Below are 16,985 nucleotides of genomic sequence, written 5' to 3' on the forward strand. Positions count from 1 at the left end.
AGAGCAAATGCTTTGAGAGTGATTAGGACAAAGAATGTAAGGATGTGCTTTATACAATTGATGTATGTATATGTATGGATTGTGATAAGAGTTGTATGAGCCCCTAATAAAATGTTTTTTAAAAATAATAATTATGATAAATGCTAGCAACTAATGCATACTTAAGCTACAGTGGAACAGTACTGTTTGTTTAGGATCTCATTTCCAGTTCCAAAGTACTATAAATAAGATATGGGACACCAAACAAACCTACGTAATACCAACTGGTATTAAAAGACAACAGGACTCCCCCCCACCCTTGTTAAACAGCTATTTTATTGTGCATACTGTTTTCTGATGACTGAATTTTTCTGCTGAGCTCTTAAAATCAACATGTGTGTTTGGTGTGTATTTAACTAAAGATTTCTACAGGAAAATATTTTAAACTCAAAACAACTTTTTATTTATAAATATAATAAAATAGCAAGGGTAATGGGCAACTTAAAGAGTAAAATGCCTACCAAATATTATTGTAATCAAGTTTTAATTTTAAAAATTTTAAGAAATCATTTAATTGGGGGCTCTTACAGCTCTTTTAATAATCCAAACATCAATTGTATTGAGCACATTTGTACATGTGTTGCCATCATCATTTTCAAAACATTTTCTTTCTACTTGAGCCCTTGATGTCAGCTCCTTTTTTCCCCTACCTTCCCCACCCTCGAGAATACTTGATAATTTATTATTTTCATATCTTACACCATCACCATCCTCTGTCTCCCTTCACCCACATTTATATTGTTCATACCCCTTGGGGAAAGGGTTGGTTAATACATTGATCAGTGCAATCTGTTCCCCCTTTCTCCCCCTGCTCCCCTGCACCTTTCCCCCTACCCTCATGGTATCGCTACTCCCATTATTGTTCTTAAAGGGTTTATCTGCCCTGGATTCCGTGTGCCGAGAGCTCGTATCTGTACCAGTGAACATGCTGGTCTAGTCAGAATTGTAAGGTAAAACTGAGGTCATGGTAGTGGAGAGGAAGAAGCATTAAAAAACTAGAGGAATGTTGTGTGTTGGCTCGTCCCTTCCTTGCGACCCTTCTGTGAGGGGATGTCCAAGTGTCTACAGATGGGCTCTGGGTCTCCACTCCAATCCCCCTTATTTGCATCGACATCATTTGTTTTGGGTCTTCTGACGCCTGATACTTGATCCCATTGACACCCCATGATCATACAGACTGGTGTACTTCTTCCATGTGGGCTCTGTTGCTTCCCTGCTAGATGGCCACTTGTTTAACTTCAAGCCTTTAAGACACCAAAAACTGTATCTTTTTATAGCTGGGCAACAGATTAGCATATAGACCCATTTGGTCTTCAGCAATTGTGTCGGGAAGGTGACCATCACAGAATGCCAGGTTATTAGAACGAGGTGTTCTTGCATTAAGAGAAGACTTGAGTAGAGGGCCAATGATACTAACATATAAATATATATAACATAAATACTTAACATATAAATAGACCTGTACCTATTTCCTTTTGAGGTTTGAAATATTTAAGATTGTATTCTTGACAATTATGTATGATCTCTAAGTAACTATAAAATATTATGGCAAAACTTTTAATTTGGTTCTTCGTAAGGTAATTAGTAAGTTGGAATAACTGAATTCAGTAAAATTCAGTAAAATACCCCTAACTTTTCTAAAGTAGCATGTCCAATTCTAAAACTATACTTTTAAGAAATCCATCAGATTAGATCGTGGCTAAGATACTTTTAAAGTTCCTCCAGCTGTAGGGGCAGAAAAGAAATCAGTGGAGAAAGGAAGGGACTGATGGAAGAGAGAGAAATTTGGAAATTCTTTGTTGTTAGGTGGTATTGAGTTGAATTTTACATACAACACAGTAGAATGGTTCAAAATCCTTATATGGCTGCTGGTTACAAGAATGCAGCCACGCGTTAAAGCTCACCAGACTTTTACACAGTAAATTTGACCATATGCGCATTTTTTCAATGAAAAATTTAAAATGATTTTCTACTGCAAATCAGTTAAATTTTGTATTACATTGATAAACATTGCTCTGGAAAATTCCTCTCTGGGTGACTGATATTCTTATATTTTGTTTCCACTACCACCAAATTCTGCCACTTACTAGTTATGTTAATCTTTAGCAAGTTATACATCCGATACTTACTTACATCTTTCTAAGATTATGTAGCTGACTTTACTGCTAAAGAATGTTAACAATATCAAAATGTGAAAATCTCATCCCACCTGTCTTCAATATTTCTATGGGTTTCCTTCTAGACTTTTGTTTACATATATACAAATATACATGTACACCGTAGATTCTTTTTTTTCCACCGTAGATTCTTAATATGGCTCTTCTATCTATTTCTCCATCATTTCCACTAAATGACTAGATAGGAACTATGCAAACAGATATAGAGGGCTCTAACTCTCAGGGTGGTCAGTTGTTCCATTTCTCCAGATAGAAAAAAGAGTCTTCTCATAAGCAGGAACCAAGAGAATTACAGGGGCCATCAAGGAAGAAGAGCTACTAGTGGAGCACATTTGAGATACCTGCCCAAAGTGGTGGAGGCATCAGAGCCCAATCCACTCAAAACCAGAGGCACCAGAGCAGAGAAGCCATGCCACTGGGCCATGCAGCAGTAAAGTGGAGTGGCAGGTAGACTTTCTGGTCTATGGAGGCAGAGGACAAGGGGCTGTGTAACTGGGAAGCTGTGGACCAGAAACTGATTTGGTGTTGCCTAAGAAGAGGCACTGCGGTGGACCACAGACAGTTGTGGGATTTTGTTTGTTTGTTTAATCCTAGTTTGAGGTAACTTTTTGACTTCCCTTAATAAATCTCTATAATCATGCATATTGTCTGTGAGTTCTGGTAGTCACTGCAATGGACTATTGAACATAGCAAAAAGTAGAGTGCAGTGGGAGGAGCAATTGGCATCAAAATAGCGGAAAAGGATGGAGGGTGGAAACATGCGTGACCTCAGCTTCATAGAAACTGGCCGTGGACAGCTGATGCTGAGGATGGTGACTCTTTTCCCTCTCCCTACTTGAGTGTGAGGCGGTCAGATGTGGCCCCCAAGCCATTTTCTAACATATGTGCAAGGTGGTACCAGAAACTATGCAAAATTTCCATGAACTTTTTTTTAACAATTTATTAGGGGCTCATACGACTCTTATCACAGTCCATACATATACATACATCAATTGTATAAAGCACATCTGTACATTCTTTGCCCTAATCATTTTTTTCTCCTCTTTTCTTTTTTTACATTTTATTAGGGACTCATACAACTCTTATCACAATCCATACGTATACATACATCAATTATATAAAGCACATCCATACATTCCCTGCCCCAATCATTCTCAAAGCATTTGCTCTCCACTTAAGCCCTTTGCATCAGGTCCTCTTTTTTTTTCCCCTCCCACCCCTCTCCCCCCTCCCTCATGTGCCCTTGGTAATTTAGACATCGTTATTTTGTCATATTTTGCCCTATCCGGAGTCTCCCCTCCCACCCCCTCCATGAACTTTTTGGAGCCATCTCTTATATTCATAAAAGCAGAATCATTCTGCATATGATCCTGCAAATTTTATTAACTTAATATACTTGACTATCTCTATCAGGGCATACAGAGTAACTATAAATACACTGTATGAAAGGATCTTTAAAAAGTTCACGAAAATGGGATTAAGTTCCCTTTAGCTGATGCAAGTGCACCAGTGAGGTGGTAGGAGAGGTATCCTTAGGACTGGCGCTGCTGCAGAGGCCTGAAGTTGACCTATCTGACTTCCCGTCCCTGCCAAACCCACTCGATCTGCAGCCATGTCCCAGGATGAGATGATCTTTGATCCTACTATGAAGAAGACGAAGAAGTCCTTTATGCTGGACGAAGAAAGGGGGATGCACAGACTGAAGTAACCCAACTCTCAAAATCCAAGGAAGTGGAGCCAAAGCCAACAGAGGACAAAGATATGGAAGCTGATGAGGAGGACAGTAAGAAAAAAGATGCTGAAGATGATCTAGATGACGTGAACTTTTTTAATCAAAAGAAAAAAACTAAAAAGGAGTAAAGGATCTTAAACTTGAAGGAGATGTTCAAGAGCTAGCCGAGTCAGAGGATGACCTGGACATTATGCTTGGCAATAAAAAGAAGAAACAGAAGACCGTCAAGTTCCCAGACGAGGATGAAACCCTAGAGAAAGATGAAGCTTTAGAAGATGAAGATAGCAAAAAAAGATGACGGCATATCATTCAGCAACCAGACAGGCCTTGCCTGAGCTGGCTCAGAATAAGACTACACGTATGGGGAGTTACTGAATCGAGTGTTCAACATCATGGGGAAAAGAATCCAGATATGGTTGCTGGAGAGAAGAGTAAATTTGTCATGAAACCTTCACAGGTCATCCAAATAGGAACCAAGAAAATGTCTTTTGTCAACTTTACAGATATCTGTAAACTATTGCATCGTCGGCCCAAACATCTCCTTGCATTTCTACTGGCTGAGCTAGTTACAAGTGGTTCTATAGACGGTAATAACCCACTTGTAATCCAAAGACGAAATAACCAACTTGTAATCAAAAGACAATTCCAACAGAAACAGAAAATGTCTTGAAAAGATATACCAAGAAGTACGTCACCTCTCACACGTGCCATCACCAGACACGATCCTGCAGAAGGACACCTGACTTTATTTCTTACAGTGCGAAAATTTTCACTCTCAATGCTGTTGCCAGCATCAAAACCGGCTTCCAAGCCATCACGGGCCAAAGCTAACTAATTTGCTAATCACCACTGATTCTGCAAAATGTATGGTAGAGATTTGGCTGGACAGGTTTACCACCAGAGTGGATACAACATTGTATTGACAACAAGATAGAAAATCTGCCAAAGTGCTTTGGCTTGTGGCTGGTTGGCCTGTGAAATCCTTGCAAGATGCGGAGGCGCGTGCGAGCTGTCGACAACCTTGTTGCCTACTTAACAGCTATCAGAGAAATGTGATGGGGTGAGGAGGTGCTTTTAAAAATACGTTCATAGACTTCTGTAAAATGCAAGATAAATTAAAGCTATTACAACAGTGATTCTTTCAAAAAATAAAGAAAAATGGGATTTAAATGTATGAAACTTTTCCATAAACTATTTGAAGCCCCTCATATATCCTGATTCATTTATTCGGTCTAATTATAGACAGTAACAATTTAAATTAGAAACAGGTTTTTAAATGTTACAAAGAAGAAAACAAACTTGTGTGATTACCTTTGTAACTTTTGCTGTCCAAAACTGTACCAATATACACAGGCACCATGATGAAATTAAGATTTGTTTCATTACATCATTACCATAAAAGAGGCGCCTCAAAGACACTGGTTAAAAGCCTCGTCCTACAAACCAAAACATCAGTAGTTTGAACCAATCAGTTTCTCTACAGGTGATGTGGCAATCTACTTCCACAATGATTTTTAGCCGTAGAAACCCAGTGGGGCAGTTCCATGTCCTAACACCATGATTCTAAAACCACATGGCAGTGGGTTTGTTTTTTTGGGGTTATCAGAACAAAACTATTTTTATTTATCTTTATCAGACAGTTTAGAATAGACATTACTTTTTTAGACATATTACTTTTATTGGAATTCTTAATTATTGAGATTGTACATTATTCAAAATGTCTAAAGTCCATTTTAAAACATCTTAACACTTTTTGAGGAAGCTGTATTTTCTTCATCCTGAAAACTGAGCTAACACCACTTTATGAAAGGAATTTATGACAGGACTTCTGCCCAAGAACTTTTTCATAAAGGCAGTTCTGATACAAACTTTTTAGTTTGGGATTTTTTTTTCAGTTTTAATTTTTCATTGTATTTCTTTTTTAGAATATATGAGGGGGTACCACCTACCAAAAAGTACTTGCGCTAGGCAGAGCAGAGCTTTCGTAGTACGTGTTTTTCCTGCTTAGGTGAGCATCAAACAACTGCCTTTGAGTTAGTGCACCCAGTGGAAGGTTCTCTCTGGTCACAGTGATTTTTCATAAGAGCAGTTTTGCTGAAACCTCGCTTTTTGTGATAGCCAACTTAAAAACCAGCATGTGAAATTCTGATTCTTGCTCAGGAAAAATGCTGCAGAAACTGTTGTGATATTCAACGCAGCTTACAAAGGCAGTGCTATGGGAAAAACTCAAGCATATGAGTGGTTTTCTAGTTTCAAAAACGGTGAAAGGTCAATTGATGACAAACCTCGTTCTGGACATCCATCAACTTCCTGAAGGGACAAAACGTCGACTTGGAGTGCATTTGGAGTTTGTTCCTCCAGGTCAGACTGTTAATCAAGCTTTTTATCTACAAAGTTCTGAAAAGACAGCATGTAATAGTTTATGACCAAAAGGCCTGATTTGTGGCAGATCAGTGACAGTTTTTGTCACCCGAACAGTGCACCTGCTCACGCAGCCTTATCAGTGTCGTGTCCCAGTTTTGGGCAAAAGAAGCAGCACACCTCTCTTGTCCCACATACCTTACTCACCTAACCTCTCTCCATGCAACTTTTGTTTGCGCAAATGAAGAGAGACATGAAAAGACAGCAAGCTGGCAACACTGAAGAGGTGAAGAGAAAAACAAGGGAGGTACTATCAGCCATCCAAGCAGGTGAGTTTGAAAAATGTTTCCAAGAACAGAATTGCAGATTTGACAAATATATTAAGTGCAATGATGTAATGGAGATTACTTTTAAGGTAATAAGGTTCTTTTGTAAAAAAAAAAAATTTAAACGCATAGCTTTGTAAAAAAAAATGCCAGGGTTTTTTTAGGGGGGCAGGGGTTGGGGAGTACGCTCTGGTATTTCCTTTTATTAGTAATAACACTTTAAACCTAGTCTTTTTTTTAAAAAGTCTAATGTCTGGGGGAGTTGAAAGCATTACACATAAACTCAGACAAATCATAAGCTGCAACACTGTATGTAGTTATATTACTAACAAAATACACAAAAGTGGAAGATCATTAAGTATGAGCAATTGTATCTCAAATAGGTCATAAACTGGGACTACTTGTAATGAGCAAGGCTATGCATCAAAATCATAGAAAGTTTAAAAACAAAGCAACAAAGGATTCATGAGGGAGGGAAAGTGAGGAGGGGCAAAATGAGGAGCTGATGCCAAGGGCTTAAGTGGAGAGCAAATGTTTGAGAATGATGAGGGCAATGAATGCACAAATGTGCTTTACACAATTGATGTATGTATGGATTGTGATAAGAGTTCTATGAGCCCCAATAAAACGATTAAAAAACAAACAAAAAAACAAAGCAACATGGCCAAATATAATCAACACGCCCTCCCCCACAAAAAAATCAGCCCTAGAAAACTCAGAATTAATTCCAAATAGGGCAATACAAAGGATTTTTATATGTCTACAGGTGGTTCTGATATACACTCCAGTTGAGAACCACTGACAATTAGAAAATAAAGATCACAACTTTATCATATTACCATATATACTCGAGTATAAACCAACCCGAATATCAGCCGAGGCATCTAATTTTACAACAAATACTGCATTTAACATGTGCTGGAAAACTCAGCTTGTATATGAGTATATACAGTAAGTGTTCTATTTTTATTTTTTTAAAACATTTTATTAGGGACTCATACAACTCTTATCACAATCCATACTAAAATCAATTGTATAAAGCACATCTGTACATTCTTTGCCCTCATAATTTTCAAAGCATTTGCTCTCCACCTAAACCCTTTGATATTTTTAGATATATAGTTATTCCTAGTGGATTCCAAGTTTCTTAGAATAAACTATTGTACTAAAAGTGATATCTTGCTGCTTTTCTTTTTTTTTTTTTTTTTTAACCAGGACAACAATTAGCCAAGTTTTATTTGCTCATTTTTTGCATTTAAAGTATTCTTCAATAACATCCTTGGCTTGAGATTCTTTGCCATAGTCCTTAACAACCACACAACTGCAACCAACCACTTTCCGGGGTTTTCCTTTTCTATCAATTTTGCAGAGGCCCACCCACTCTCCTAGTTTCTTGTTGTCATCAACCTTAATGAGGTTGATCTGGTGTTCAGCACATAGGGCCTCTACCAGCTTGACATACATCGGCTCATCACAGTTGGATGCAAGCACACAAAGATGAGCTTGGCGCTTGTCTAAGGCTTTGGCAGCTTCGCGGATTCCACGTGCCAGGCCATCGTGGATGAGGGCGGTCTTCAGCACCTCTTGTAATGCAGTGTTAACGTCCATTACACCTCCAGCAGCAATGCCTTCCTCGGCCATGGCGGTAGGTTACGGGTGGGACCGAATCTTGAACACACCGGAGCCTCCGCCTCCGCACAGCTCGGCGGGGACAGGGAAAGAGCTCTTGCTGCTTTTCATTCCCTTGTCTGTTTATATTACAGTGATATTCCGAAAAACACCATAAATTGATTTCAATAAACAAAAATTTATTCTCTCCAAGTTTAGGAGGCACCAGCTGTAAGGGAAGGCTCTCCCTGTTGGCTCTTGAGCAAAGTCTTTGCTTTCTATCATCATCCTTGGAGATTTTCAATGTACTTTGACATCAGTCTTCACGGGGCTAGGAGATTCTCAGTGCAGGGACCCTAACTCCAAAAGGACATGCTCATTCTGTTCTTTTCTGATCACAGTAATACGCTTACTTGTCTCCCCTTTTATCTCTTGGAAAATAAAGGGTGATGTAGGCTACACTCCCCCTACATTGGATGAGGGTTGTGACCTGAGTCAGCATATTGCATCTCACACTAATCCCCTTACAACTGATTGGTGATCTCACCAGATCGCCTCCTGGGGGATGGTTAAATACGAAATTTCATATCATCAAATTTTTGAGAATCATGGTTTAATCAAGTTAACACATTTTGGGGGAAAGTAATTCAATCTATGATGGTGAATAAATATTTTCCATTTTCAAGGACAGCTAAAGTTAAGTCACCAAACATTCTTATTTACTACCCAAATTATATACAAGGTATGTGTTTGGTATGTGTTTTATTATTAGAAATAATAAAATCCCATTATTTCTCTTTCTAAATTTTATAAACATAATTTTATACTCTATCAAGTACATTGTAGATATTACTATACTTATTACAAAACTGCTTCTGAAATATAAAAACAATAGAGAAAAATAGCCACAGATTCTAATTAAGCAAAATCAAAACTTAATCACTGGTTTTCTTTTTTGTAATCACTGGTTTTTAATAAATGGTGCCAGATAAACTGGGAGAAGAAGTTCAAGCCTAATTCATTATGTGTGGTTGTTAGGTGCCATCAAGTTGGTCCTAACTCGTAGCAACCCTATATACCACAGAAAAAACTGCTTGGTTCTGTGTCATCTTCACACTTGTACCTATGTTTGAGCCCGCTGTTGCAACTACTGTGTCAACACATCTTGTTAATGGTTTTCCACTTTTTTGCTAACCATTCTATTTTACCAAGCACGATGTCCTCCAGGAGGCTGTTTCCTCATAACATGACCAAAATGCATGAGATCGTCTGGCCATTTTTGTTTTCTAAGGAGCATTCTGGTTTTACTTCTTTTAAAAGATTTGTTCTTTTCTTTGGCAGTCCACAGTATATTTAATATTCTTTGCCAACTACATAAATGAAAGACACCATTAGTTTCCAGGGGTTTTTTGGTGTTTTGTTTTTGGGGTTTTGTTGGCTTTTTTTCTTTTCTATGCATTGTCAAGCTTTCACATGTGTATGAGGCAAATTAAAATATCACGTGGTATGGGTCAGCTGCACCTTAGCCCTCAGTGACATTTCTGCTTTTTAACACTTTAAAGAACCTGTGCAGATCTGAACAATGTAATCTGTCATCTGATTTCTTTACCACTGCCTATAGGGCTGCCATGAGTCATCATTGACTAAATGGCTGTGTGCTTCCATGAGCATTGATTCTGGATTTAACTAAAGAGAAATCTTTGACAACTTCAATCTTTTCTCCACCTATCATGATGTTGCTTACTGGTTGAGTTAGAAAGATTGTTTTCTTTATATTAAGGGAAAGTTACAGTCCCTGATCTTCATCAGTGTTTCAAATCCTCTTCACTCTTAGCATGCAAAGTTGTGTGATATGCCTATCACATGTTGTTACTGAGTCGCCTTCCAACCATGACTGTGTTCTTTTTTTATTTTTTTATCATTTTATTAGGAGCTCATACAATTCTTATCACAATCTATACATACATCAATTGTGTAAAGCACATTTGTACATTCATTTCCCTAATCATTCTCAAAATATTTGCTCTCTACCTAAGCCCCTGGCATCAGCTCATTTCTTTCCATCCCTCCCACTCCCCCATCCCTCATGAACCCTTGATAATTTATAAATTATTATTTTGTCATATCTTGCCCTGTCCAACGTCTCCCTTCACGCCCTTTTCTGTTGTCTGTCTCCCAGGAGGCTATATGTAGATCCTTGTATCAGTTCCCCCTTTTCTAACCCACCTTCCCTCCACCCTCCCAATATCGCCACTCACACGACTGGTCCTAAAAGGATTCCCTGAGTTTCCAGTTCCTATCTGTACCAGTGTACATCCTCTGGTCTAGCCAGACTTGCAAGGTAGAATTGGAATCATGATAATGGAGGGGGCGTGGGGAAAGAGGACGCATTTAGGAACTAGAGGAAAGTTGTATTTTTCATCGTTGCTACGTCGCACCCTGACTGGTTTGTCTCCTCCCTGAGACCCTTCTGTAAAGGATGTCCAGGGGCCTACAAATGGGCTTTGTATCTCAGAATCTCTGTTCTTCTTCATAAAGACTAGCTTCTCATATTTTTTGCTCATAAAAATTGAGTATAGTGAAAGAATACAACTGATGCATACTTTTTGGGGTCATATATGCAAGAATGCCTCAACTAGTGTGGTGTACTGGTCAGGATAGCTAGGATATTCTATCGTTTAAAAAATATTAACAACCCCAAATTCAGTAGCTTAACATTTATGAGAATGCCCAGTCACTTCCTTTCAAAAAAGCAAACCACGGGTACTAGCTGTTTTCACAGCACATGACAGCAGGATGAACAATCACCAGCCCAGAAGTGACACGAACGTGCACCACTTATAGACGTGATAGTCACATGGCCCTGTTTGACTATGAGTTGACTGGGAATTAAAACTACATCTCGTGAAAATAACAACTTTGATGGGGAAATGCAGGGGGGAATGCAGATTCTAAAGGTACTTTAAAGGAAAACGTATTAGAGCACTACTCTAAGTAGTATACAAACACAAATATGAGAAGAGTTATATTATTCTCAGGAAAGATCAAGTAGTCCAGTTGACAATTCATATCTAGAATAACTAGAAAGAAGACTAAAAAGGAGAAGTGGACAATGATGAAGAGTGAGAAGGAATTCTAATACTTGAAAGCCTGCCATGCCAATTCATCCTCAAAATAACTCTAAGAAGTAGATGCAGTGGACTCTGGAGCTCTCGCCAGCATTTCCTCCTCCAAGTAGTATTTGGACAAGACTGACCTCACCACTAGCTGAAAATGAGAACATTGGTAGTGAAGCCAATCAGAGCAGCTCCATTTCCTTTGCTACAGTAACTAAAGGAGGCTTAATCACTTAGGTCATGAGATGATGCAGGTAAATTCAGAGATGAAACAACCAGTTTAGGACTTTTACTAGAAATCCTGAGAACCTATCTCCTAGAGGAGTGGTATGGGGTGGAAATCTAAAAGCACTGCTTCTAGCATTTTGTAATGACCAAAGAGAACACAGCCTAAGGATAAGTTTACATATGCCAGAACTAAGGTTTGAAAACCAAGCTCTCTGATTTAAGAGCCAAACAACAAAGACACAAACTAGTTTTAATGACTACAGGACACTGCTTCTCAAGGTTACATATTCAGAGACTAGTTGCGCAGGAACCAGAAGTCAGATCCACTACCCCAAGTGCTAACTCTAGAGCAGCAGTTCTCAACCTGAGGGTCTCAACCCCTGTGGCAGTCAAACGACCCTCTGACAGAGGTCACCTAAGACCATCAGAAAACACCTATTTCCGATGATCTTAGTAACTGAGACACTGCTCCTCTATCCAGTCTCCAGGCAGGTCTGCCCACATGCAGATACGCCCACATGAGTGAGTACCCAGCATGAAGACTGTTACCCCTGCTACCCCGAGCTTCAGGACAAAATTTCACTTATTTAGAAATAAATATTTCACAATATATAATTACATAGCAATTTGTGATTAATCACTATGCTTTAATTATGTTCAATTTGTTACAATGAAAATATATACTGTATATCAGATATTTACATTATGATTCATAACAGTAGCAAAATTACAGTCATGAAAAAGCAACAAAAATAATTTTATGGTTGGGGGAATCACCAAAACATGAGGACCTGTATTAAAGGGTTGCGGCATTAGGAAGGTTGAGAGACACTGCTTCTAGAGGGTTCTGATATACCGAGCTTAAGAGTTCCACCTTCAAAAAAAAATCTTTAGGACTAAACTGTTTGAATTCCTATATCCTAAATTACTCACCAGTATCAAGGCACTTAAATTCACTATGCTTCAGTTTACTCTTCAATAAAATGGAGATATGATCCAACATATTTTTATTTTATAAAGTGAGAATTGTGTCAATACATGCAAAGCATAACACAGAAAAATCCCCTATTAATAGAGAATTGACTAAAAGTTTTAGTGATTTGATTAGTTTCTTTAAGAAACACAGTTTAATATAATGATATGAAGGAGAAAACATGAAGTGAGAATTCCATGGCAAATTTTTCAAAAAGGCATTAGGATTCTGAATAAGAAATCAGTGCAGCCCACTCTCCGTTTCTCTGCCACCCCGAGTGTGGTGGTGCTCCGACTTCACCATGTCGTCTCATAAGACTTTCAGGATCAAGAGATTCCTGGCCAAGAAACAGAAGCAGAATCGGCCCATTCCCCAATGGATTCGAATGAAAACCGGTAATAAAATCAAGTACAACTCCAAGAGAAGACATTGGAGAAGAATCAAGCTGGGGCTGTAAGGAGCCCCCTGAAGGGTGGCATGCATGGCCGCATTTTCCCAGGCTCAAATTTTGTCCCCATCTGATGACTTGAACTTCTATTGGCAAATAATCTGGTTTATTCCTTGTTTTTTTGCTTCCTAATCAAGTTTAACAATAAATGATGTAAGGCTGTTGGTGTGAAAAAAAAAAGATATCAGTGCAAATGGAAAGTGATTGTTATTTGTAGAACAAATCAATTTTCCATTCAATAATTCACGCACATTTTGTTTCACCTCAGTCACTGCAATCCCCACAATGCAGCATCACTAGCCCACTCCCTCTTTGAGTTTCCGGTCTCCATTTCTCCTCTGTTCCTAATGCTTCTGAACTCTGTATTGGGGTAAATGCTGCCCTTTTGATATCAAATATTTGATTTTTCTGGGGGTATGTATAACTCCTTAGTGTTATTGTTCTCTTTATAAAACTGCCTTTAGTGTTTGGCTGAAAATTGAACCTTGGAGACGAGTTCATTTCCAGGCGAAAGTAACTAAGGTTCACCCTGTCCTGCGTGGGAGCATGAGTCCAGATGCTCATAGCCATCTCGGTGAGGACCATGTTACAGCCAAACATCTTGCTCACCGGTCTAGCAGGAGTTGGAAAAACCACACTAGGTAAAGAACTTGCATCAAGATCAGGACTTAAAATACATTCATATGAGTGATTTCGCGAAACAAGTTTCATCACCAGTTATCATGGAGTCTGGTAACAGGATTTCTCCCAAGAGCATGCCAAAAGATGCACAGATGACGCACAAATCCTGAAGGATATGGGGATTTCGGAATATGAGCCAAGAGCTATAAATCAGATGTTGGAGCTTGCCTTCCAATACATGATTACAATTCTAGATAACGCAAAAACTTATTCAAGCTATGCTAAGAAAGCAACGGTCGACGCAGATGATGTGCAATTCGCAATCCAGCATCATGCTGACCAATCTTTCACTTCTCCCCCAAACCCCCAAAGAAATTTTTTTACTAGATATGGCAAGGCAAAGCAATCAAACCCCTTTGACATTGATCAAGCCATATTCAGGTCCTAGATTACCACCAGACAAGTATTGCTTAACTACTCCAAATTACAGACTTCAGATCTTACAGAAAAAGGCATCTGCTTCTGCAGGAAGTTAACAGTTTCAGGTTAAGCGTTGATTCCATTATTAGCAGACCTCGCCCTCCCACACTAGGCACACCAACCCCACAAACCCAGTCTGTTTCAACTAAAGTAGGGACTCTAGCGTCCACTATAGGATGAAGGCTTACACTACAGATGCCTACTTCCCAGTCCCCCACTGTAAACACATTAGCGGTTCTGAACCATCATTAATTGGGTCAAAAAATAATTTTATTGCCACTAAAATTCTCACAAAATTCTGCCAGTGAGCCATCATATGTACTGAAAGAAAATGTGAAGATGAGGATGATGATGATAGCAATGACTATGACGGTTTGTGATCTAGCCTTGGTGCACGTAACATGTACTCTTGGTCCTGAATCCACTGGACTTAAACATGCCTGCTGGATATTTTCACGCCTGTCTGAGAAAATTTAATTAGCATTTGGTAAGTGAATATAATTAAGTTTTCAATTGAGAAGTTATATTTTTAAAAATTAAGTTTTTCATTAGCCTTTCAGTAAAAATATAAAGTAGGTATTCATTAAAAAAAAAAAACTAAGAACAATAGTTTCAAAGGCTCCACCAGTCTTTATTTGACCAGTAAACCTGGTCTTTTTCGAGTTTGAGTTTTACTTAACATTTTTCTTCCATTCTATCCAGAGCCTTCTAATGTGATCCCTTAAAGAGCTATTGGCACTAATAGGAAGACACCAACCAGGTTCAGTGCTTCTCAACCTTCCTGATGCCATGACCCTGTAATACAGTTCATGTTGTGGTGACCCCCCAACCATAACATTATTTTCATTGCTACTTCATAACTGTCATTTGCTACTGTTATGAATCAGGCGACCCCTGTGAAAGGGTCGTTTGACCCCCCAAAGGGGTCGCGACTAGTTCCTCTAATTGCAGGGTCTTAGAGGCTGAGGTTTGCTTGGTCCATTTGTCTATTCCACTAATTGTTTCCATGAATCTTCCATTTTCTCCACTGTTCCCTTCCAGACAGGGACAGGCGAAAAGTTGCACCTTAGATAGCTGCTCACAATCTTTTATGACCTCAGTCGCTACTCACCGAAGTAGGATGTAGAACCTTGTTCCTAAAACTAAATTTGAAGCTATATTTTTCACGAACCTGTTTTCTTTCATTGAACATAGTCTAAAAGACCCATGTAATCCTACCACTTAGGTAATGAGTAAAAAATTTTAATATTTGTTTTTTTATACAGTTACATTTAGGATCAAATATTGATTCCTTGGAATATTACAAAGTATTACTCTATAATTGTCATCTTCCCACTTCAATAAGAAACCACAGGATTTTTTGTAAAGAATATTATAACCCATAAGCAAGTGTGGTGAAGAAGGCTGATGGTGCCCGGCTGAGAGATATAGCGTCTGGGGACTTAAAGGCTTGAAAGCAAACAAGCGGCCATCTAGCCCAGAAGCAACCAAGCCCACACGGAAGCAGCACACCAACATAGGCGATCGTGAAGGGCAGAGGAGACCAGGTCTCCAACAACAAAGGTGGAGTGGTGGTGAGAATCACATCACCGTGAAAGAGGGAGAGTGCGTGATGGGGACCCAATGCCCATCTGTACACAACTGGACACCCCTTCCAGAGGGGTAGTGTGGAGGAGATGGGCCACTCAGGGTTCAGTGTAGCAACAATGAAACTCAAAACCTTCCTCTAGTTTCTGAACGCTTCCTCCCCTCCCAATCATCATGACCCCAATTCTACCTTGCCTTGCGTACCTGGTTATACCAGAGGATGTACAGCGGTGCAGTGGGGATCTGGAGGCACAGGGAATCTAGGACAGACGAACCCCTCAACACCAGCGGTGGGAGTGGTGACACTAGGAGGGAAGGGCATGTAGAAAGGGAGAACCGATCTCGGAGATCTATGTGTAGCCTCCTCTCTGGGAGATGGGCAATGGGGAGGCGGAGGAGGGGAGATGCTGGGGAATGTAAGATAAGATATAATAATTATTTATAAACTATCAAGGGACCAGGGGTGGGATCGGGGAGGGAGGGGGACGGGAAAAAAAGGGAAACCAAGCTGATTCCAGGAACCCAAGTGGAAGGTGAATTATGAGAATGACGAGTGCAACGAATGTATAAGGGTGCTTTGCTCAGTTGATGTATGTACGGATTGTGATAAGAGCCTTATGAGCGCCAATAAAAAGATTTTTTTAAAAAAGAATATAACCCACTTTCTACTGTTTCTAATATAAGATTTAAAAGTGCAACATATGGAGGGCAGTATTTTGCAAGTAAAATACGTGTGACTGTAGCGTCTTTAAAACTGAGGTTTTGTTCTAAGGGCCAGGGTTAGTCTTTAGCTTATCAATAAATATAATTTTAACTCTTGATCTTATCTGCTTTAAGAAAAGGTCTTGTATATCTTTATTTATTCCCAGTTGGTGAAGTTGTATGGATAAAGGACACAGATTATTTTCATGTTACCACACTGAAACAAATATGTATAGTGTATTAAGATTATTTAGTAGAATATTTACAAGTTGACCTTGATTAAGCATGACTACTAAATATTATGTAATAAAAACCATTCCTCCCAATTTAAAAAAACAAAACAAAAAATGAGGTTTCAAAAAACAAAACTTCTGAAATGATGCCTACAACTATGCCTGTAAGTTAGCTTTTAAGGGCTTTAACTTAAAATGTGACATAAAATCAAATTACTGGAATTGAAAAAAATAACTCAGCATTACAGATTATTTCCCCTGCAGAAATAATACACACATCACTTTAGTCATGTAGCCATTTCTTCGCCACTCATTTATTCCTCACCTATCTCACTTTCTTCTCTAAACATGTTC

At 39.0% G+C, this 16,985-nt stretch overlaps 2 protein-coding genes and 2 pseudogenes across 3 annotated transcripts in view; 2 read left to right on the forward strand and 2 right to left on the reverse strand.

The window, feature by feature from the left end:
• Positions 1-16,985, reverse strand: part of FNIP1 (folliculin interacting protein 1) — a 110,848-nt gene that overhangs the window by 85,928 nt on the left and 7,935 nt on the right. The gene's annotated exons all lie outside the window — the stretch shown is intronic.
• Positions 3,829-4,779, forward strand: LOC142438829 (eukaryotic translation initiation factor 2 subunit 2 pseudogene; annotated as a pseudogene).
• Positions 7,822-8,353, reverse strand: LOC142440981 (small ribosomal subunit protein eS12-like). The gene has a single exon (XM_075543102.1). It carries the CDS (start codon positions 8,274-8,276, stop codon positions 7,878-7,880), a length of 399 nt encoding a protein of 132 aa, XP_075399217.1. The 5' UTR covers positions 8,277-8,353; the 3' UTR covers positions 7,822-7,877.
• LOC142440982 (transcription initiation factor TFIID subunit 9-like) lies at positions 13,731-14,489 on the forward strand (annotated as a pseudogene).

The sequence above is a fragment of the Tenrec ecaudatus genome, chromosome 2 (genome assembly GCF_050624435.1).
Source record: "Tenrec ecaudatus isolate mTenEca1 chromosome 2, mTenEca1.hap1, whole genome shotgun sequence".
NCBI lineage: Eukaryota > Metazoa > Chordata > Mammalia > Afrosoricida > Tenrecidae > Tenrec > Tenrec ecaudatus.

Excerpts from the sequence above, each read along its gene's own strand:
- LOC142440981 (XM_075543102.1), bottom strand. The coding sequence starts at position 8,276 with ATGGCCGAGGAAGGCATTGCTGCTGGAGGTGTAATGGACGTTAACACT.